The 23324-nt window shown below is 43.7% G+C and overlaps 2 protein-coding genes across 16 annotated transcripts in view; both read left to right on the top strand.

The window, feature by feature from the left end:
- The window catches only part of CLIP1 (CAP-Gly domain containing linker protein 1), a 73370-nt gene extending 64157 nt beyond the window's left edge, over positions 1–9213 (top strand). For 11 of the 12 annotated variants that reach the window (XM_075110687.1, XM_075110696.1, XM_075110694.1 and 8 more), the window contains 5 exons: positions 5219–5336; positions 5526–5685; positions 6454–6503; positions 7922–8046; positions 8750–9213. In XM_075110687.1, the coding sequence (XP_074966788.1) occupies positions 5219–5336; positions 5526–5685; positions 6454–6503; positions 7922–8046; positions 8750–8972 (676 nt within the window). In that variant the 3' untranslated portion in view covers positions 8973–9213. Of the gene's footprint in view, positions 1–5218; positions 5337–5525; positions 5686–6453; positions 7360–7921; positions 8047–8749 lie in introns of all 12 variants that reach the window. The other variant, XR_012663258.1, reaches the window with a different exon arrangement.
- An 855-nt stretch (positions 9214–10068) lies between these two features.
- Positions 10069–18726, top strand: VPS33A (VPS33A core subunit of CORVET and HOPS complexes). Of its 4 annotated transcripts, none has more exons than XR_012663261.1 (14): positions 10069–10217; positions 10331–10396; positions 10493–10620; positions 11134–11323; positions 12140–12256; positions 12954–13128; positions 13838–14031; positions 15169–15287; positions 15799–15925; positions 16111–16178; positions 16754–16891; positions 17240–17424; positions 17587–17755; positions 18293–18726. XR_012663261.1 is itself a non-coding variant. In XM_075110703.1 (13 exons), the coding sequence occupies exons 1-13, from the start codon at positions 10116–10118 to the stop codon at positions 18484–18486; spliced, it is 1806 nt and encodes a 601-aa protein (XP_074966804.1). In that variant the 5' UTR covers positions 10069–10115; the 3' UTR covers positions 18487–18726. The 4 variants fall into 4 exon arrangements, 1 of the variants encoding a protein (XP_074966804.1); XR_012663260.1 differs by having other exon boundaries at positions 17287–17424; XR_012663259.1 differs by lacking the exon at positions 15169–15287.
- Positions 18727–23324: the final 4598 nt, after the last annotated feature.

Raw genomic sequence — 23324 nt, forward strand, 5'->3', positions numbered from 1 at the left:
TGTATTACTGTAAGAACATGTGAAGAAGTGGTATTTACCATTTCCTCTTCAGTTATGCACCTCTTGCATTGTAGTATTTTTCTTCATTTTCGGTAACCAGTTTAGTGTTTGGTTGTAGTCTGCTCTGGCGTATTTGATTTTCCATTAGTCCGATAAATATGCGTGCATACAGATCTGACCCATCAAGTTCTTAAGGAATAATGGAAAAATACAGTGATGCTAAGGATTGTTATTTAAAAATAAAAGAAAAAAGAGAGAAAAGCAGCAATTACTCCGTCTTAAATGGATTGTTCTCATAGTTTTGGGATATTGAGTTCACCGTGGCAGTAGTTATTGCAGTTCATTCAGCACTGTTTTTAAATACCAGGAGATTTGTCCTGGGTGACTGGGGCATCCATTTGTAAACTGTGCTGTTAATAAATGGTCCCAAGGTACAAAATTTACTGTCCTTCTGCAATACCTGTATGGAAAGCTAATTGGGTAAGTGCCACAATGTCTTTAGGAAAATGTGGGCTTTTCAAAAGCAGTTATATAAATCCTTAGAAAAAGATGCAGCTCTCTGTGACACCAAGTGTGTTCCAGGAAAAACAAACCAACCGACCTCTGTTAAATTTCCTGAATTTATAATGGTCTCAACAAAGAACAGTGAGTGATATTTCAGTATTTATGCACATCGTTAGCTACTCAGTATTATACACTGATCCCTTTTTTTTATTCCCTAATAATCTGTTGTTTGGGAGGTGGGTCACACTCTGTTATAGCTCACACTCTGCTAAAGGACAGCAGGCACGTAGGGTATTACACGAGCTAAAGCATCCCCAGAGAACGTACGAGTTTGAGTTCATTATGCAGAGAGGCAAGTGAGCAGCTGAACCTCCAGCTTTAACCAACCTGACAAACTGGGTCACTCAGCCTTTAGCTGCATAGAATAGCGTAAGTGTAAGTTCTTTTTTTAAGAAGTGGTGAAGAAGATAAGAAGAGAAATCTTTAGCTGGTGTAAAGGCCATTTGACATCCACAATAATTAGTATGTTTACACTGAGGATCATCTCCAGCATATTTGATGTGTTTAACAGGAGGGAAAAGGAGGATATTAGGGCTTCTGGCAGGTTGGGATGCTGTTTATAGCCTGGATTTAACATGTTTTAAAATGTGTATCTTAAATAGTTGAGAGTTATTTTAAATAGTGTAATTCCTGAAAGTTACTTGAGGAAAGGAAGGAGGGAGTAGGGACTTAAGATTAATTCAGTACTTTCCAGCAGTTCTGTTTGATAGCATACAGTTTAAAAGACAAATTCTGTAAGTTATAAAAGCAAGGTGTGTGGCTCTGATTTTCCTTCTCCTGTTTTGCTCTGTGTGAGCTGCCTGAAATAACCTAGATAATTATGAAATAACTGAAGTGAGTTTTGACATTACTTGACCCTCAGTCAGTTACACTGAGATGCCCAAGTCTGGCTTAACGACATTTCTCAACAGTGTTGAATAAACTCCAACAGAAAGGGTAGAACAAGTAGCAGAAGCGGTCAGCCTCACTGAAGCAGACTGCAGGCCACTAGGGATTAAAATACGCCAGCATATGACACATGACGTTATTTGCACCCATAAAAGTTAGGCTGAATAAAGAGCTAATTAAAAAAGAGTCTCTCTCTAAACTCCCAAATTCCACTAAGTTGGTGACGAGATGAGCAATGATTTCTTCCTTTTGTCATAAGAATTTGAGGTACTGAAAAAGAGACATCTTTTTGTTTCAGTTAGGTCAAATCTCTAGCAGAGTTTTCCTGCCTTCCTTCCACCCACAGGAATTCTCTTCCTCTATTTTAGCAACTCGCTCTATGAAATAGTCCAGCTGGGAGTAACAGGAGTTTGATATTTATGAATCTAAGGGGGTTCTATGTTACTTCAGCTCATTAGGTTCATTGTGGGTTGCTGACTGTCTTACTGTCTTTGAGCTTGCGCTATTTATCGATACTCATTTCATTCCTCTCTCTTCCCTTTCCTACCCTTGCTTCCTTTGCTATATCTGTGTGTCTTTAATGGTAAGACTCAAGAAAGTCTATCCACGTTACAATAAATAATTTTTTTTTAAGTAAAGTTGTTGTACATACTTTGGCTGCCGTTGTCCCTTGGTGTCTTGCTTTTGTTTTGTAAAATACTCAGCAATATATATATATATTTTAAAAGTCTATATTTTTTACCAAAACAAAAAGCCCCTTGGTGCAAATTTAGTTCTTCCTTACAATATTTTGCTTTTCTACTCCATGTTTCTAACATGTGGTTCTTGTTATCTTGCATTTTTAAAGCTTGCCCAGTAACACTTTAAGGTATTTGCTTCATTCTTAGAATTTCATATTTTTGTAGTAAGGGAAGAATCTGGGTGGTTTGGTTTTTTTTTTTAAATGTTAAAACAAAAACCTCTCTCTCCTGTGACTTCCTCACACTGCTCAAAACATGGTTTAACCTCCTCAAGAAAGTGATATTTTAAAATGGCGTGTGAAATGACAAAATCATTTTTATTGTTGTTTTTCTTTAGTCCCTGCTGGCAAGCAGATTATTTTGGACTTGAATTGGCAGGGGAAAAGTTTAAGTTCACTGAATCAATTCCCTAATTTTTTTTTTTTTCTGATAATTACTTTCCACAACATTTTTCTTGCAAGTTATCACTATGTAGTTATTTCACATTCAACATGTGTTCCTTACATTTACTAACTCTCATATGAATCATACTACAAACGATGCTGAAGCTGAGAGCATCGGTGGGGTAGACTCTCAGCTGATGCTGGAAGTGAACTGTGATCTACACTTACACATAAGTAAGTAGTGATATATACCTACTACGTCTGTAGTTTTTCCAGTTGCAGTGTTTTAGAGGGCCTCCAGCTGGAGCTATAAAGTGTGGTTCCCGGAGAGACTGCCCTGCAAAAGAAAAACACCTGCTACAGTACAAGGACCTTCCCCCCGCCTTGTTTTCTCTCTTTTCTTCTCTTGTTTCTCTCCTCTTGTGTTACAGTATTCAAAACTCCTATACTGAATTTGTAAATTTATATGCTCACAAACTGTTTGCCTTTTTCAACCAACTAAATGCTTGTCGTGGTTGAAACCAAGTCCAATAAATGGCAAATTAAACATATTTGTACAAAAAGCGTATGTTTGGTCTTGATCTCTAAGATAAAGATCTGACCAGAAAGTGGAAACATTGGCTAAATAACAAGTTCTTGAGCATGAGATGAGTCATTGGGGTTTCCATCTGCCCTTCTACAGCTGCATATATAGCAAAGGGAAGCCCCAGTGAAGTCTTACGTACAGGACAGCTTGTGAGCAGCAACTTCCAGATGTACTTTCCCATTTCCCCTGCCTTAAGTAAATGCTGGTTCTTGCAGCTCAGTGAATTGGAGACGGCAGCTATGCTCTGTCAGCAGCGTCCCATGCATTGGTGGCACATTTCTTTCCCGCACCACCACCCTGTGCTTTTGATCCAATTCAGCAAAGCATTTAAAAACATGGGGTAGGCTAGAGCATGTATGTAATCGTGCTGCAGAACACAGAGAATGCCGTCATGCTTTTAGTGCTTTACTGAATCAGGGTTGGCAAGGAGATCTGTTACGTGCCCTTTTGGTTTTTGTTAACAGGGTGTAACTTGTATTGGAAGACAAAACTGCAGTCTGCAATTTGTTGTGTTTCTGCTTATATTAATTCTCTCATTGTAAAAATACCAAAACCAAAATCAACCTTTTGGTTCATGTTTGGTAGCTGCATCAGCTTCTCTAAACCCCAGATTCTCCACTTGCTGCTTCCATTCCCAAGTATAAGCTTAACAATGAAAGAATTGCATTGATCATGCTCTCATTGTTGAGTTTCCTATTTATCTTGAGTCGGTGAGATTTACTGTATTTCATGGTCTGGGTATCATGGCTCTCACTAACTGTAGATACCGTGGATATGAAAACTTTTCCATTTGAACCTACTAGCTGTCCCTTACATACTGAGCGTCGTCCCACAACGACGCGTTCTGCTCTTGATCCCTTGAACAGTCCTAAGATATTGTAGTTTTGTTTAGTTACTTAAATGAAATCGTTATGTCACTTGGTATCTTTGAAGTATTGGCTACGTTGTGCTTTTTGTGTAGTGGGTATGCATTTAGGTAGCCTAGTTTGTCTTCAACACTCAGCTAGGAGGAAGAGAAGCAGCTCACTGCTGTGGCAGCGAGGCCATGATTGTCTAAACTGAGATGTACAGAATTTGCACAGAAAACTGGCTACACCTGCAGAAGCTCAGAGAGTGGACAGCTAGTTGCTGGGCACTGCTTGGTGCCCTGAAAAACAGGTTTCTTTTCTAGATAAGTAAACACAGATTTTGGAGTAACAATCTTTCTTTTTATTTTAATATTTTTTAAACAAACAAACCTTTCAGCTTGTGAGGAACTTTTGCAGCAATAGTCCTCATATCAAAGGACAGTCACTCATCTGTGCGTATTCTGTGACCTATCAGGAAGACTCATTAGTATCAGTGTGAGGATGTTGTAGCTATGATGCCTTAAGATCACTGTCAGGACAGGATCTGTAGGCAGAAGACAGGTCTCTTATTAGATCAGCTGAAAAGGTTGGGAAAACTGGACATACGTACAGAGAAGGGGTTTGTGCCTGCTCCGGAGGATTTCTTTTTAACCCTTTTTCCATGAAGTAAAACAAATCCCACATGATTTTGTGCTGAAACGAAAGTTGTTAAAGGCCCAGAAACTCTCAAAGTACGTGTTTCAGGAAATAATGACGACACTGAAATTAGTGAGGACCAGCTGATATTTCCAGCATCATCAACGCTTTGCATGACAACTTGTATAATGAGCTTTGCATGTATGTTTTGTTGCTTGTTAATAATTTTCAAGAAGTAACAAAACTCTGAAGTTAGGTTTTGTGGAACATTGTGCAACATGTTTGTTTATCCTGTATCTCCCCAGTCTGTTAACTTGCTTCTTTAAATTCAAATGGATACGATGATATGCAGATTCTGGCATGTACTACCTAGGTAAAGTTTTTGCTTTGTTTCCACAGTTATAACATCTGAAATGTTTATACATATATAAAACCTGAGTCAAGTACAGAATTGAAATTTGCTTTTTAAGAACCACTTTGTACAGTAGTCTGATACTTCAAACTAAACTTCTTTAGGCAACTACAATAATTTATTCTTTAGGTGATTTCTGGTTATATTTGGTTTTCTTTTAGAGAATCAACATTTAAAAAAGAAATCGATGAAGAGAGAGCATCTTTACAAAAATCCATCAGTGTTACTAGTGCCTTGATCACGCAGAAAGATGAGGAACTGGAAAAACTCAGAAATGAGGTAAATGCGGAAGAGTGGGATGATTCTTAATTTCAGATTAAATTATAGCTAGAAGCTAGTTAAACCTTAGAATTAAATCTTTAGATATCTGTGCCTAGTTAGGTGACTTCTGGTGTGTATTTTTGGTGGCTCTTTAGCCCTTACTACTTCATTCTGGAAGGTCAAAGCATTCTTAAATAATTCTTACAGATCACAGTGCTCCGTGGAGAAAATGCTTCTGCAAAAACCTTGCAGTCAGTGGTTAAGTCACTGGAGTCTGACAAACTGAAACTTGAGGAAAAGGTGAAGAACTTGGAGCAAAAACTCAAGGAAAACAATGAACAGCCTTTAACTGTAACTGGCTCTTCAGGTAAAAGAGAGTGCCTCTTTACTGCCTCTGTGCCTGCAGCTTTAATCTTGTAGATTTTTGAAACTGTCAACCAGGCAGTTAAAAGGAGGTTTAATGAGTTGAACCTCCTGAGACATGTGACTTTCCTGTTGTGGAACACGTGTGAGATTTGAGTGAAGGAAATCTGACCAGCTGCAAAATATGAAAGCTGCTGACATTTCCAGTTTACCCTGTTTTCACAAGGGTGGGGGCAATTTGACTTGAAATGAAATGTGCATAAACCATAAAACTTTCTCCTGTTTGGGTGGGGCTTCTGTGCAAGAGCCTCGCTTTATGTTTTTTTCTTGCTGTAGCTGCGAAGTAATGCGTAGGCATCAGAACAAAACCACCCAGCTGAGCACAGGACTGGGAATGGCACGTTTTAGACGCTCATGCTTACTTTATGCTGAACGCCTTAAGCTTTGTACCACTATAGCCTCATCACCCAATAGAGGAGGGTTCCTTTGCAGATCTGTGAATGTTAGCTGTACCCTCTACACACATTTTTTTGTATTTTAATAAGTAATGTACAGTATTGAATATGCTTCTGTAATGCAGTGGTCAAAATTTCCCCAGGGAAGTCACCCTCACCAAAGCTTATACCGAGTGACTGTAAAGCAGCGAGAATAACATGTTTTGAAGACTAGAGTCTATTACATTATTTCAGTCTCTAAGCCATTGTATGCTTCATAATTTAGATTACTGGATACCTACACCTTGTTTGATTTTTGTTGGCTTTTTTCTTCAAAGGTGACATTGCTGCTAATCTACTTCAAGACGAAATTGCGAAAGAGAAGCAGGTATTTGATCTGAAACATCAACATGCTAGCACAGCAGTGTGTCTATAGGCAGAGTGAAATATTTTTTCAAAAGACAGTTCGTATTAGATTTTGTACATCAGCGTTATAATGGGCAAATTTGTCTGGTAACTTTCTGTTTCTGAAGGGAAATATTAATGACAGTAAGTATAAGAATCAAGTGATGAGTGATACTGGAGAAATAGTTCGGGTTATTGGAACACGAGGAAGAAAGCTGGAAAGCAGGGGTGGCAGGCTTTGCCCTGCAGCCTGTTGGTGAGGTACAGCCCAGCAGAGCACACGCATAAACTGCTCCTGGCTGTTCTTTCCAAAGGTTTCTTGGATGTGAACGAGGAATAAGGTGTGGCCCACCTGAATCTGTGGTGCTTGCCACCTCAGAGAAACAGGCTATCTGAACTCCGTGCTCCTTCTAAGCTTCTGCCGTAGAAAATGTTGATCTCCGCTGCTGCTTCACTGCAGAACATTACTCAGAGCGAGGGTTGGCAGCAATGGGGCAAGGAAGTTGCTCAGTTAGCAAGTGCTTGGTAACAGGAAAAATGGGTATCAGAGAGTATGGTAATCACCGTGAGAAGCAGTGCCATGCAACAGGCAGTGATAACAAATTTGTGACAACAAATGCCTGGCAAATGTGGTTAGAATAGAAGCACCTTCTGCTCATTATAAAAGTCCTTGTTAGATCACTGATGTCAGTCATGTTGGTTAAAAAAAATATCCTTCCTAGTCTGTACAGAGATCAGTAGTAGCATAATTAACATACACTAATCACCAATCTTTTTCTGGTTTTCTGCCTCCTTGAATTCACCCGCCGATGGCAACGCTTCCGTCAAATTAGCATGAGGTTTGTTCCACTTCTTGGCTTCCTTTTATTTTATTCACTATGTTAATTGGCCACGCATTACTTGATTACATTCAGCAGTGCGGCTGCAGTGCTGGCCTACTGATCTCTGTGGCTCAAATTACCTTTGGGAGATGCCGTACAGGTGCGCTGCGCTGTCCCACTGCCCCTCCAGGATAGCTCTGAGAGTATCCCCTAGAGCTGCAGGTTCAGAGGAGCAGCAACGCTGTTCTGATCGCCATTATGCAACTGGATTTATGTTCAAAACGTAACACTAGAAAAAATACGATCTCTCGGTGGGTTGAGACCCACTGATGCCTGTCAGACACGTTGGCTGGGCAGAACTACCTAGCTCCCTGGACAGAAATCATACCAAGGGTCTCAGAGGTCCTTTGAGAAATTCCTATCCCTTGTTCTCTTGGTGTCTGTGGGTGCTCTTTGTAATACAACGGTCCAGCGTTAAGAGTTAATGCAGATCTGCACGTGTCAGTTTGAGGGCCATTCCTTTGCTGCTCTGAAGTGCAGTCCTCAGCCCGCTGACTGTCCTTGCTCTTGACTATCATAGATCGACTTCCTGAATTCAGTGATAGTAGATCTGCAAAGGAGAAATGAAGAATTGAATTTGAAAATACAAAGAATGTGTGAAGCAGCCCTCAATGGCAATGAAGAGGAGATAAATAACTATGACAGGTATAAACCCTAAAGGAAACCTTGGCTCGTGTTTTGGGAACTTTTGGTAGCCGTCAGCTCTGGCAGCTGTACAGTGCACTGCCCCGACTTCAGCTGTCAGGAAGGAAGAACATAGCTTTCTCTGGAATTTAGGGTGATTTAATCCAATCTTCTTTTTAGGTCCATTACTACATTGTACCTGGTGGTGCAAGGTGATCCTCTGCAGTTATCAATCACAACCACTGATATGGCGTAACATATTTGTTACCAGTCTTGGTTGAGTTTGGCCCTTTCCAAATTAAGTAGAAGAGTCTTTGCTCTCAAGAGGCCGGTAGCTGCATTGAGGTGGGGAGATCCAGTCCAGCGAAATAGAACTAAAACCTATTTGATACATTGTGACTTCAGGTCTCTTCTATCAAGAGAAAAGAGAGACTAGTTTACATGTGCTTTTTTATAATGTCTGCATTTCTGCAAATATTTATACAAACAGAGCAGTTTGTTTAGTATAGTATAAGGGAATATGGGGGTGTACTGCAAGGTAGTGAAGATATCAGATGATCTTCAGAAGAGGGTTTGTAATTTTTTTGTTTTTGTTGACCACTGTGGTGTTCCCTTAGTTTCAATAATTACGAGACAGGTTATCGTGCAGGGCAGGGAAGGCAGGCCTTTCTCCTTTACAAAGGACAAGTACGCTGCTTAACTTGCCCTGGTGCTGGTCTTGCAGTGAGGAAGAAAGCCTGTCAAAGAAGAAACCTCGTCTCTTCTGCGATATCTGTGGCTGCTTTGATCTTCACGACACTGAAGACTGTCCAACCCAGGCACAGATGCTGGAGGAGCCGCCCCACTCGGCTTACCACGGCAGCAGGAGAGAGGAACGCCCCTACTGCGATACCTGTGAGATGTTCGGGCACTGGACGGCTGACTGCAATGACGACGAGACCTTCTAATGCGAGGCACAGCCAGGAGGATAGACTGTGCGCCCCGATAGGACGATTTTTACCACCAGCATTTCTGTGCGCTGAATGTCAGGAAAAGGGACAGCGGTTCTTGACGCCCTTGCTCCCATTCCTCGTGCCCATCCACTTCAGAATCAGTACCTTGATAAATATTTTGCTCCTCCTCTAATAAATGCCCTATATCCTTTTAATAGACTTAAGTGGAATATAAATAAATGATTTAACAAATGACTTTATGCTATTTCTTCCCAGGTTCTGGGTTTGTTCCCACTCTTAACAAGGAATGCCCCTGTGCCGTTGCATCTATTGATGGAAAAACATGTATAGGGAACGGAGCACTATAGTTATATTAAAGCTTATTTAAATATCTTAAAATTATGCTGTTAATTTTCATATTTGCACTAAACCATTTCGAGGCTGAATTTGTACATTTAGATTTTTAAGCTTTTTTTTGACACTGGACTGAGTTGTGAAATGTTTCATCTTTATCTTCATTTACTCATTTGACTGTGATTTCGCTCAGTGAATGTGAGTTCTGGGTTGCGGTTTGACGACAGTGTGAAACACGAAATCGTGAAGCAGGTAAGAAATGGAGCTGCTGTGGGGTTTTTTTTAGAAACCCGTATGCTGTGCACACCTAAAGCAGTTCGTGGGGCACCCTTTTGCTTTGGTTTTTTGGTTTTTTTTTTTCATTCTTTCAGCTTCTATATAGTGTGTGTGGTGTGTGTGTATATATGCATATATATATTAAAGTTATATTTTGGGAAAAAAAAAGAAGTGTGTTTTCCTTGGCACCGTGCCGTTCCGGGCGCTGTGAGGGGACCAACGTGCCCAGTGGCTGCGCTGTAGATAGATTAGGGAGAAGAACGCCGGGAGCGTTGCGGGATGTTTTTACGAACGCTCCCCGTGCACCCTCCCGCCGCAGGCTCTCGGTAGCGGCCGGCGCGCCTTGTTTGGCGTCACCGAGCTGCTGGAAGCCGGCGGATTTGGTGCGAAAGCGAAGGGTTTTGGGGCTGGCGTTGCGTCCGCGAGGGGGCGCTGTGCCGCCGGGCCGCTCGCTGCGCGGCTCCGCCTCGGCCGTCACGTGAGGGCGGGCGTCACGTGAGCGGGGCGGGCGGCGGCAGGAGGGGAGCGATGGCGGCGCACCTCAGCTCCGGGCGCGTCAACCTGACGGCGCTGCGGGAGGCGGGGCGCAGGGAGCTCCGCGAGTTCCTCGACAAGTGCGCGGGGTCCAAGGTGAGGGGGGGGCCGGGGGGGCGCCCAAGGACCGGGGGGCGGGACCGGGTGGCGGCCGGGGCCGGTGTGCGGCCGGCGGGGCCCGGGCCTGACGCCTCCGTCCCCTCCCGCAGGCCATCGTGTGGGACGAGTACCTGACGGGGCCCTTCGGGCTGATCGCGCAGTACTCCCTGCTCAAGGTAAGGGCGGCGGCGGGTGGCGGTGGCGGTCCCTCCGCTGCCGGGCCGCGTCACCGGAGCGCCCCGCGGCCGACTGACGCCCTTGTCTCCGCGTAGGAACATGAGGTGGAAAAGATGTTCACGCTGAAGCCGGGCCGCCTGCCCCAGGCGGACGTCAAGAACATCATCTTCTTCGTCAGGCCCAAGCTGGAGCTGATGGCCATCATTACGGACAACGTGCTCAGGTAGAGCGGGGGAAGGCGGCGGCTGCGAGGGGCTGACTCGCGGGTCTCTCCGTGGGAGCCGGCCGGGTTCGGCCTGAAACTGCCGTGCGGTTTGTCGCGCCTGGATGAGGAACTACGTGCAGAGCCAGAGCTCCAGCGCAGCCACTCGCGGGGCTTGCATCTGGGTGTGAGACACCCCGGGAAGGGAGCGGGGTTTTCACTTGGCTGGTGAGCCAGAGGCTGGTTTCCGCGTTAAGAGAACGTCTGTTCCTTCTAATTAGCTGGAACGAGTCATGCTTTGATCGACCCTCCTTTTGAGAAGCACAGAAGAACCAAGTCACCTTGCCCTGGTTTCAGACCTGAGACTGGGTAAAAAACATTCTGAAATACAAGGTTAGGGATGGAAGTTGGTAATAATAACCAAGTGCGGCATTCCTATTTCCTTTGAATTCAGTGCCCTCAGCCCGCGGTCTGTGCTGGTTACCTGCGCAGCTGTGTTACCGTTTGCTGTGCTCCTGCCTGTGACTCTTCCAGGGAAGACAGAGGCCGTTCTCCCCAGAGGGACTTCCACATCCTCTTCGTGCCGCGCCGCAGCCTGCTGTGCGAGCAGTGGCTGAAGGAGCAGGGCGTGCTGGGGTCCTTCATCCACCGAGAGCAGTACAGCCTCGACTTGATACCCTTTGATGGAGACCTGCTCTCCATGGAGTCCGAGAGCGCATTCAAGGTACCTCCTCATCTCATCTTTGAGCAAAAACACCCTGCATTTTTCTGTTGGCTGCTGGTGGTTGGTACAGAGGCTCTCGGAGGGCTTGTTGGTGACCCACACAGCAGGCAAAGGCTGTGCAGAGCAAATGCAATGATCCCGAGCACTGAACTGAGCCTGAACATCTCTGTGTGTTTTTTGACTAAATGCTGAAGGAACAGTCACTACACCAAGCTGCTCCAGCTTTAACTGCTGGTGCTTTTCAGAAATAGAGTGTTCACGAGGCTTAAAATACTAGGCTCTTACAGAGAACCAGCACAGTTTGTGTTAATACGCAGCTGAAGAACCCCATACAATGGTTAATACTGCGCGCTGAGCTGCACTGAGAATTAACAGCGTTCACATACCAGCTGTGTACCCTGTTTTCTCAGAATGCTGCGTCTGGGGACAGAAAGGTTTGAGAGATTCTTTGGCCATCTCCACCTTATTCAGCGTAGCCCAGAGGACGCGTTAGGGCTTGCAGCTGCTTGTTGGCAGCTCTGAGGAAGTGGTGTGCTCTCAGATTGACCTAATTAGAGGGAGAGGCTCTTTGCAGTCACTTTCTGGCTCTCTTACTCCTCTTCATCAAACTGGGAGTAACATGTGGGGTTCAAAAATATTATGGCGTCTGGTTTTATAAAATTATTTGATGTAGTAACAGCAGAGATAAGGTCCATATTTGGCAACAGCCATAGTTTTTCCCCAGCCTATGTCTCTGAATGGGCCATGTGGAAGCATTACATGGAAGCAGCTGTGTTGGGTCGACACCTTCCATCGGGAATCCTTCTTGGTTTTTAGGAATGTTATCTGGAGAGTGACCAGACAAGTCTGTACCATGCGGCGAAGGGGCTGATGACGCTGCAGGCTCTCTATGGAACCATCCCACAGATTTTTGGGAAGGGTGAATGTGCCCGGGTAAGGCAAACGTTGCTGCTTAAAAAAAGGCATCTTCTTCTTTGGAACTGCCTGAATGAGTGTTTGGTAGATGCGCCTGTGGGGTTTTTGACTCCAGCCACGGACCGTTCTTATCATATTGGAATTTGGGGATTGTGGCCATCAGGTCTTTGTCGTCTCTGGCCAAAAGAACCATCTTCACTGTTCCATAAGTCTTCCTGTCAGGAGGATTTATCTGATTTCATATGTTTCGCTCATAGGTACGCTGCCTTTTTGTCTTCAGCAGTTCTTCTTTTCTGTGGAGCTTTAACACTTACTGCTCTGTTGGTATCAGAAGGGATGAATAAAGCAGGCATTGTGTAACCTCCTGCTTATGCCTTAGCTTTTGCATCTCTCCCTATAACTCACCCTTTTTCATTCTTTCTGATCAACCTACGGTTTAATTGGTACCTTTTGTTATGAGGGAGTGGCTCAAGGTGAACCCAGTGCTTTGGCCATGGTCACCGTCCTGCTAAGCTGAAGAGAGCAGCGGAGAAGTAGTTTGTTTTCTATGTCTCATCCTTCCCCCATCAGACAGACGGCTTGTACCTCCTGCCGTTCTCTTCCTTTACACAGGGCTGTGCCCCGTACTTGCATGAGCATGTGCTTGTAGGGCCTAGATGCCGAATCCATCTCTTGTGGCCTGCACCATAACTGGACTGATGTGATTTATTTTCAGCACGTGGCTAATATGATGATCAGGATGAAGCGTGAGTTCCCTGGAAGCCAGAACTCGATATTTCCCGTCTTTGATACCCTCTTGTTGCTGGACCGCAACGTTGATCTGCTGACGCCATTAGCTACACAGCTGACGTACGAAGGGCTAATAGATGAAATCTATGGAATTCAGAACAGTGAGTACTGCTGGGTGAGGGGTGTCTCCAGTTGCTGGGGCAGGTTGCAGTGTGTCAGGTGGGTTTCTGCTTCAATAAATGACAGTGATGTCATGTGAACTTAGTGTGGGGGTGGCTCAGTCCCAAGCTAGAGCTCACCAAGATCACCTCTGGCTCTCTTTTTGCCTAGGAAGTGGAGTTGAGCACAGTGCATGTTATTCAGTTGGAGTATTTTGGATGTTGGCTGGGTGCAGACGCAGCAACACAGAACACACAGAGTGGGAGCAGAGGTGTTACTGTGTGCCTTCACCCTCCAGCCTGGCTGGCTCACATTGTGCCACGCTGAGGGTTGGGAACAGTTTGTGAAAGGCCATTGAGAGTGCTCCCCTGCTCTTGAGGAGGTAGTAGGAAAAACTCCAGGGAGGCATTTAGGGGTTTTTAATCCTTCTTGCTGTACTGAAGATTGGCTGGAAGGCTGCCTCCAAACCTCTTCGGCAGCAGGGTAGCTAGCACTTGGGTTCCGATCACATACGCATGTGTAGGTCTCTGGGTGAGTACAGGGAGACTCTCCTTAATTAACACTTCAGGACTGAGTCCTCTGGGCATTTATATTAGCTTTGCTGCTCAGAACTGTTCCCAGCTCAGGGGACACATTTCCACAGCCTGCTTATCTTAACTTCTGGTGGTAAAGTTCCAGTCCTTATAAAGGTTATTTCTGTGCATTTCATAGCTTACGTGAAACTCCCTCCTGAGAAGTTTGCCCCGAAGAAGCAGGGTGAGGGTGGGAAAGATCTCCCCACAGAACCCAAGAAGCTCCAGCTGAACTCTGCTGAAGAGCTGTACGCTGAAATCCGAGACAAGAACTTCAATGCTGTGGGGTCAGTGCTGAGCAAGAAAGCCAAGATCATCTCAGCAGCCTTTGAGGTGAGGCCTGTATCCAACCGTGCATCCCTTGGCCATTCTTGTTGTCAGATACAGACAGCCTGCATTCAGCAGGGCTGTGGCTGGCAGCTTGAGCTGTTGCCGTGGTGTAATCCCCCAGCCAAAGAAAAAACAGGTAGTCTTGAGAAGCCCCTCCAGTCTTTCCTGTGTTTTGGGACAAGATCAGCTCCATTTGGATGGTTCTGAGTAGGCGTTGGTCAAATCTCCTCTTAAGAATCCTGTAGTAATGCAGATTCTCTCTCCTCCCCACGCCTCTGTTCAGGGGCTTTTACTATCCTCACTGTAAAAGCTTGTCTCAGAGCTAGCCTAAACCACACTTCTGCTATGTGAGCCTGTAGTTCTCATAATAGCAATTGCTTTCTTCAGTCTGCAGAACAGTCAGGTGCTGTTTCCCTCTGCGAGAGGCCAAAGAGTAATTTTAGCGTACTGATGAATTCCACTTTGTTGCTGTTGTTACTTGTTAAGTGAAGGGTCCTTTTCCCTTTGTATTCCTTGAGGCTGCAGAGAAAAAGCTTTAAGAAATAGAACTCCAGAATGTACATTCACATTATGGCTGGCATAAAAAACAATAAGAACGTGAAGACGACTGTTGTCTCACAGGAGGTTTGACCTGTAAATTCATGTTCACGTGCGCCTTAGACGAAGCTGGAGTGTGCTGTGGAACATGTTTATGATTTTTGTATGAAAACATCCTTTTGATGATTCATAAAGAAACTGAGATCCCACATCACTGCTTTCAGACTTCATGGTGGTTCACAAGAGAATTTGTTATGCTGTCTGATTGTATTTGCTTGGTTTTTTCTTTGCCTCTTCACGTCTGCCACATTTAAGCTGAGGTAGTGGTACCTTAACTGAAATACTGTGTGCCCAGCCTCATCTCCTACTAAATGTCTATTACTGCAGTATTCGTGCTGAAGGTGCTAAAGATGGATTATTCGTAGTCGTCGTTTAAAAAAAAAATTTAAGAAATTGTCAGAGGCAATAGGCGATAATGAAACAGCAGCATATTGGCAGCAGAGGACTTCTTAAATTGGAGGCTTCATCATTATCACTCTCCTGCCTGCACTTGCCCATTTAAATCCTTCACATGAGTCAAATTATTATTATTTTTATTCCAAGTTGCAGCAAGAGGCAAGTAGCCCAAATGAAATACAGACCTCTGGACTGCTCTGAGAGCTGAAGTCTGCATTGTGCTCCATCAGATCCTTGCTCAAAACCTGGGACATTGTTACAGCCAGGTACAGTGACTGGCAGGCTTCTGCTTGAGAGGGACACAGGCCCTGCCGACCCAGTTCCTCAGCACCTTTCACTACTGCTTCGAGTGGAAAGGTCCCCCATCTCTGACTGCATTTGCCTAGAGCTCCATTTTACTGGTAGCTAGCAAAGTAATTAATCTTTGCAAGAAAAAGGTAGTTTTGCTGGTAGGGAAATGGAGGAGCAGATATTGATGGCTGAAGTCAGACAAAGGTGGAGAAAAGTGATTGGCAACACTGCTATAATGAGAAAAAAACAGTCTAATGATCCTGTTTTATTATGTCGTGCCTCTTCTAATGATCAAAGCGCTGTTACAGGTAATGCTACGACTTTAGTTTAAGCATTTAAACTATTTTGTCTGAAAGGTTGCAAATCACTAACAGTACCTGCTGTTGCAGTGCATACAGTAAAAAACCTTTTCATGACAAAATTATCTAGTTGGTGTGTGGCTGAATAATCTGAACAAGACCTAACCTAAGTAATGGATTTCTTTAGGAAAGACACCACGCAAAAACCGTTGGAGAGATTAAGCAGTTTGTCTCACAGTTGCCACACATGCAGGCAGCAAGGAGTTCCCTAGCAAACCACACCTCCATTGCAGAACTCATCAAAGACATCACCAGTGAGTATTTGTTGAATAGTCTGTCTGACTAATCTAAATACAGCAAGATACAAACCAGCTTGATGGACATTCTTCAGCTTGGCAAAAATTGGCTTTGCTCCATCCAGCGCATCTCTGCTGAAATGTTAAATACAGAAAATAAGCTGTCGGTTGCTATTGTATTGATTTTCATTCTTTTCCCAAAGCATCTGAAGATTTCTTTGATAATTTAACAGTGGAACAAGAGTTCATGTCTGGAATAGACACAGACAAGGTAAGTAGATAATGACAATTAGTGTCTATTATGTCTTCAAAAAAACCCCAGCTTACTTCTCTGGGTTTTTTCCATTCAGGGTTTTTGAGAGAGGAAATGTCTGATCTAGATGGTGTCTGTCTCCTTCCAGTGTCAAGGTTGCAAGCTCTTGCTTGCATTTCCTTGCACGTTTGCATTTTTTTCCAAGAGGCGTGCATCGATGAACGTACTTGGCGCCAGCGCTTTACTGTGTGCTTTGCCAGGCTCCGGTTACCTGTCATTGCCTGTAACGCAGGTGTATAGAGCTGGGGCAGTATGTGGTGTGAGGGATCAGTGAAAGATTCAGGACGGCTAATCAGAACTTTTTCAGTGCATCAGACAAAGTCTAGCTATTGACTACAACATGCTTTAGAAAGATGCTCAGTGGAACCAGTGCATGATCACTGTTTTACAGATGGTTTTGAGCTGCCTGGAGAGCAGCTGCACCCTCTTTCTTGCTGTTTTGGAGATACTAAGCAAAACTAGATCTTTTTCTCCACCTCTTCTAGGCACTTTAACAGGTCTTTAAATAACAGCTTATGTGTTCTTTTTAACAGGTTAACAATTACATTGAAGACTGCATAGCTCAAAAACATCCATTAATCAAGATTTTACGTCTCGTTTGCTTGCAATCTGTATGTAATAGCGGACTGAAGCAGAAGGTTCTGGACCATTACAAAAGAGAGATTCTCCAGGTTGGGCTGTAACTTTTGGATTGATAAGTTTTGGAGAAAAGCCCCATCAAAGCCTCAGCTCTACAACACTTGCATTCTAGACAGGCACATCTTACACATGGCTACTGTTGATGGCCAGTGTGTACAGATGGAGCACTGAGGCTGCTGTTTGGGCTAGTAGTAATGGCTCAGGAGGTGCTTGTACGTGTTTTACAACATGTAGATGCAGAGAGGTTTATATCATTGCACTTCTTGCTATCATGATTTAAATGCTCTAAATGGGATACATTCTAGAGGGATCGTAGACAAAAAAACTTTTTTAAACTAACATCTTTGCCATTTCTTTTTTTTTTTTTCTAAACACTCCAGTCACAGGCTGTTGACATGGTATTAAAGGTGACTTCTTCATATTGCAGACTTATGGCTATGAACATATATTGACCTTAAACAACTTAGAAAAGGCTGGACTCCTGAAACCTCAGGCAAGTGGTAGGAATAACTACCCAACGATCAGGAAAACCCTGCGCTTATGGATGGATGACGTTAATGAACAGGTAAACTGGCGTCTCAGCAGCGAACGTTACATCTAAGACAAAATTATGTGCAGCAGGAAAACCTTTTTTTGTTTATTATTTATTCTCTTTTTATTTCTATGGTGCTGTTTTGCAGCACGAAGTAGCATTCACCAGCTGCTCACACTCTGCTCTCTCCTGCAGAACCCCAACGATATCTCCTACGTGTACAGTGGTTACGCTCCGCTGAGCGTGCGCCTGGCACAGCTGCTGGCGCGGCCAGGGTGGCGAAGCATAGAGGAGGTTTTAAAGATGCTGCCAGGTCCCCATTTTGAGGAGAGGCAACAGTTACCTACTGGCCTTCAGAAAAAGCGTAAGTTTTGCTTTGTTTTCCCATTCTTTTAAAGGGAGATGCATCTCTCTTAGACTGGAATGAGGCCGACTGAAATCCAGAGTCTCATCTCCCTATCCCACTGCAGTGTTAGATCTACCTAACCCATTCTTGACGGATCGCTTTCTGGCCTCTTTAAAACGTCCAATCACATATCCAGCCTGCTATTAATGCCCAGCACCATCTGCACTGAGGATACTATAGAGCTGTACCTTTCTCATCAGAGTACTAAAATAAACCCTAACCTTACACTGATTTTAGTAAGTAACATTACTTTACAAAGAAGGTCAGCATCACTCTCCTAGTATTAAGCCTGGGCAGGCAGAAGCACATCCTATAAAGAGACTCCAGCGCTGGGAGTAGAGTCTGCATTTCTGGGCCCCATCTGATATTGTGCCCAGTAGGTTTCTCTTAATTCAGCTGCTATATTTATTTTAGGTTTAGGTCACTTTGAGTTTCACTGACAGTTGATGGATATGAGGCGTAAAAATATTTCTGTAAATGTCTCTGAATACACAGGTCAACACGGTGAGAACCGAGTCACTCTAGTATTCTTCCTGGGAGGCGTAACATACGCAGAAATTGCTGCACTGAGATTTCTGTCCCAAATGGAAGATGGAGGCACAGAATACGTCATTGCCACTACAAAACTGATCAATGGAACAAGTTGGATCAAATCCTTGATGGAAAAACTGGAGCCTGCTCCTTTCTAGGGTCTGTGCCAAGAGACAATAGAAGTGAGAGGTGCTGTGCGATGCAGGCCCATCAGCTTCTCTTCTGGCACGGCTGCTTGAATGTCAAGAGAAAGAAGACAGTGGAGGAAGCACTCCTGAGACCAGCTCATGATGCAGCTACCCTCATCCCTCTCTGCACTTGTGTTCCTACTGTTTGTGGACCTTCCTAGTAGGCAAGCAGTGCTGAAAGGCACTAACAATGAAATAAACAATGGGAGAGATTCCCTGCTTGTGGTCTGAATTGACAAACAAGTGCTGGTGTAGCAGGGATCTACCCTCGTCCTTTTATTTGGCAAATTGCTTCTCTTTTTTCCTTTCAGTTTAGTTTTAGTGGGTGATACGATCACTTCTTTTTACCCTCCTAAGGTGCTGAGGAAGCAGGATGTTTGCGGTTCCTGATTTCATATCACTCTTCCCAGTCTGTCTGTTTTTCTCTAGTGCCTAATACATTCCATCAATGCACTGGATCTGTTAAGTCAGAGCTCTGTACTCAGCTGCACCCCTGCTGTACCCAGGATACAGTTTCCTGGTCATTTTTCTGATGAAAGGCAAGGAACTCGTGTTTCCTCCAGCTCCAGCACATTAACATCAACAAGCAGGTGCAGGGGCCAGGCCACAGTAGCTGAATTTTCATATAGCTTTGGAAGCTGATTGTACAATGGAAAGAACTGCTGTAAGGGGGAAGCAGTACCTCTTTTTACTGCATAGGTTTAGAAACTTCGTGGCTCTTGAGTGTGCAGAATAATACACCCATGGGACCTGCTTTGCCGGCACTGTACTGTTACAAGCTGTCTGTTACGGTTAGTTGCCTGTAGACCCCACTCAAGTCCACTGTCTTGCACACTTTGGCCACGGTAGTCACTGGGTTTCATGCAGCAACAGCTAAACCTTGAACTATCCATGTGCACGTCAACCGTACTGATTACAAATACAATGAACGGCACCTGAATTACAAGGGAGATGCTTGAGCCTTTTACTTCAATTGCCCTCTGAAGGGAGTAGTGGGAGGTGGCTTGTTTGTCCTGGGTACACCCACCTGATGCTGGAAAGCTACTCTGGAGTATGAATTATAGCAGTGTGTCAAGAGCTTATGTTTGAAGACACACACGCTCCCCACGTGGGACTCGGGCCAAAAATAGCTATGTCAGTGATCCAGTAAACAGCCGGTTTAAAACAGACACTTTTTTCACCCCACCCCCTTCAGTTTATAAATTGTGGTACTTGCTGCCACAAAGCTGTTGTAGAGCTCAAGATTACGAAACGGAATTTTCCATGGTCTTGGTGGCTGGGCTCTTGGTGTTGCTGAGCAAGAGGCAACTTCTGGCTCCAGAAGACTCAGCCTTGCTAGCTCCTAGAGGCTGGGAAGGCAGACATGGGGCTGTTGCTTATGTCTGTGCAGCTGACCACCGCCAGAGCCTGTGCTGCTGCGCCCTCAGCTCTTTCCATGGTCACTGTCACTATACTTACTTGCTTCAACAGCAGCCACTAGGAACACTGTTTTGCACTGCAGTTAACTCTTAAAAACAAAAAAACCCAAAACCTCAAAAAAACACACACCCCACACCTTAAATCATGCTCTTGGCAAATAGTTCTGCTCTTAGTTAGTCTGCATAATATGTCCCAAAAAAACCCCTTCGTTTTTCCAAGTTGTTGTGACTGTGGGTTTCAGTCTGTTGTTTTGTAAGACTGAGTTCTGCCAAATCAGCCCCTTTACACCACACCTCCAGTTGGCTTAGCATGAAATAAAAATGTATTTGATCTTTTTTTTGAAAGTGTTTGCTTGCTCTCTCTGGAATACAAAAATAAATAAATAATTCAGTTACCCTGGGGCAGGGGGAGAAGGATACAGCTAGGACGTACAGGAATAAGTAAGTTGGAACTATTTTTCTAGTATCTGGACTGCTTTTCTTTAAGCTTAGGCACTAATTACATTCTGGTCTGCCACGTAACATACTACATCAGAGCTATTTGTGGGATTTCCTGAGTTTTAAAGAAAACGATACTTATTATTTGAGACGTTTTACTTCAGGAGAGTAGGCAACTTGCAGCGTTGTCTTACAAAAGCAAAACATGCTGCAATGTTGACAATGCTGCAAGGAGCAAATGTGGATTGCCTTGCACTGATTATTTCTGCAGTTCCACTCTAAAGTAGGCAATTCCTCAGTATTTAAAAAGAAACTCAAATTAACTTGGGATTATAAATTAGATGTTACTGTGCAGAGAAAAAAAACGTGATTCAGTGTCCTTGGCTTGGCCTTGAGGGTCTTTGTACTATCACAGTTTCCCAATTTATTTTTTTTTAATCTTAAAATTGAACTAATCACAAGGAAATGAATAGCACTGTTGAGGGTAGTTTGTGAACTAAGCTCATGACATGTAAAAGGTACACTGCAAGCGAATAAAGGAAACCACACAAAGCGGCAGTTCAACAGCTTGCTTACCCCTTTCACTTGGTCCAGAAAATGTGTCAATAACACTAGAGGAAAAACATTTCAAAAATAGTTTATGCTGGACACTTGGTAACTCTATCTACAACACTGCTACATTTTTTTTTGCAGCCTGTAGCCTGCAACACCACCAAGCTAGAACCGTGTGGACACTCAAACTAGACAGAGTCTCTTCCGGGAACTATTCAACAACAACAAAAAATAAAAGCCATCTTGACCTTGATTGATTCTCTGGAGGAGCAATTACTACTTAACAGGCTTCCTGAGCAGCTTGATTATGATGTTCTGCGTCTGTCTAAGGCCTTGCTGACCATGCGGGTAATAATTTGATAACAAGAGAGCCTAATTAAATTAAGGGGCCATTTTCTACATCATAATATCTTTGTAGGTAAGAGATTTGATTTGCAGTATGTACTTTCTTCTCTCTGCTGTCTGCATTTGTCTGGTTTACAGCAAAAAAAAAAACCCCAAAACCAAAACCATTACCCAACCTCCACCCCAAAAGACTTTCAGTTTTCATATAACAGAATTGGAAAGCAGTTTTGCTAAAAATAAATGTATAGCTTACCTCCCTCCTCCCCCCTTGCTGCAAAAGAGTTGTAGTGCTCACTCGCACATCGAAGGCATCATCCCTACCTGTTTGAAAGGGTGAAACTAGAGCCGTGAACTAGTGACAGTGCTGTCTTCAGCACTCGCTCTCCTTTGATAAAAAAGCCTGACTCAGCCCGCACAGTTTCATCCTGTAACATGCTGCTGACCTGGGACGATCCCCAGCTGTATGTGAGCATCCTCCTCCCTGAGTGGCCCACACAAGCACTGGGCTCTCAGAAAATGGAGCAAGAGACACAAGAGCCTTCCAGGTAACTGCAGAATAAAAAGTGTAAGATGACACAATGCTTCATTTTGGGGGGGGACGGGACAGGACATGACCCAAACCCACATTGAAACAAATGCACCTTTTTTTGACCAGGTAACACTAAGCCATGGCGCTTAAACTCACAAAATACTGTTGACAACAGCACTCTGGGGAAGGGGGGCTATTTGGCATGCTCCGTACTGCTGTGCTGCACAGAGCGCAAAGGCGCTATGTCATATAATAACTGGTCCTAACCACACCTAGTGCATTAGTCCTCGTGTGGGCTGCAAACACAACCTCATTACTCCTGGCTCGCAGACAAGCAGATCGGAACGGGATCAAACTACAGCAGAAACCATTTAGAAGCCAGAGATTCAAGGGACAGCCGCAGAACAAAACTAGAGAAAAACAGGAACTTTACAAAGTAGAGCACGTCATCTACCTGGGTAAGCAGTTTATTTCTTTATCAAAATCTTTTTAGATCATCAGAAATCATGTGAAGTCTATAAACAGAAAACTTCAATGCTTTGAACAACTGGGAAACCATGGCTGGTTTTAAAATGAAATAGCTGCTATAATGTATACATGTGCCTGAGCTTAGAATGAAATGACTGAACTCTTTAATAAGACCAAAAAAGTGAATTTATTTGAATCAAAAAGTGAACTCTTTATCACAAGAGCTCTTTAAAAAAAATATTCGAAGCGGCAGGATAGGAATTCAGTTTACTTTGACTGGCTTTAGACAGTTTAGAAAAGAAATGGTCCTTTTAGGTTATCTTTATCTTAAACCTGTGAAGAACCACCTAAAAGAATTCTACCGTCTCTCCAATTTGCATGTTCTTTTTAATTTTGATCATGATTGTGCCAGATCAAAAATATCCACCCTCTTGGTCAAGCACATCATCAAGGGAATTTAAACCAGATTTAAGTTTAAGGAGCCAACAACTTTTGTGAAAGAGTTCAGATTTCATATTAAACTAACAAATGAGCTATCACTTCTAAAGTCATGTGTAAGTATGACTTTAAAATACAGCTTCTAGAGCTGTATTTTAAAGCTGTACAGATTCTAAAGCATCTTATCCCATGCCTCCCATTTAAAGGTTATTTTTAATGTGAGATAAATACAAGTTTGCACAGGCAAATATTTATAAGCCCCAGTTTTCATCAGTCCTAAACAAAAGGCTCAGTTTGTGCCAGTATCTCCATTAGATGCAATTATATCATTAAATATTAATGGTGGCTTCCTTGGAGGAATTGACCACTTTGATCAGAACACACTGTTGGTAATGCACCATCAGCAACTGCTCTGAACGTGAAGATTCCTAGCTGCGCAGCCACTGACACAGGGAAAGATACCAGGAGTCAGCTGGACTCTTGTAAGGGCCTCTGGCTCTTACCGACATGGCAGTGTTCACTGCCTGTGTGTCTGTATGTTAATTTGCTTAGTTACCAGTCCTGACCTGGAGATTTTGATCGGATCCCAAACTCTTTTTCAACACTGCACAGCTCGGCAA

Source organism: Phalacrocorax aristotelis, chromosome 15 (genome assembly GCF_949628215.1).
Source record: "Phalacrocorax aristotelis chromosome 15, bGulAri2.1, whole genome shotgun sequence".
Lineage (NCBI taxonomy): Eukaryota > Metazoa > Chordata > Aves > Suliformes > Phalacrocoracidae > Phalacrocorax > Phalacrocorax aristotelis.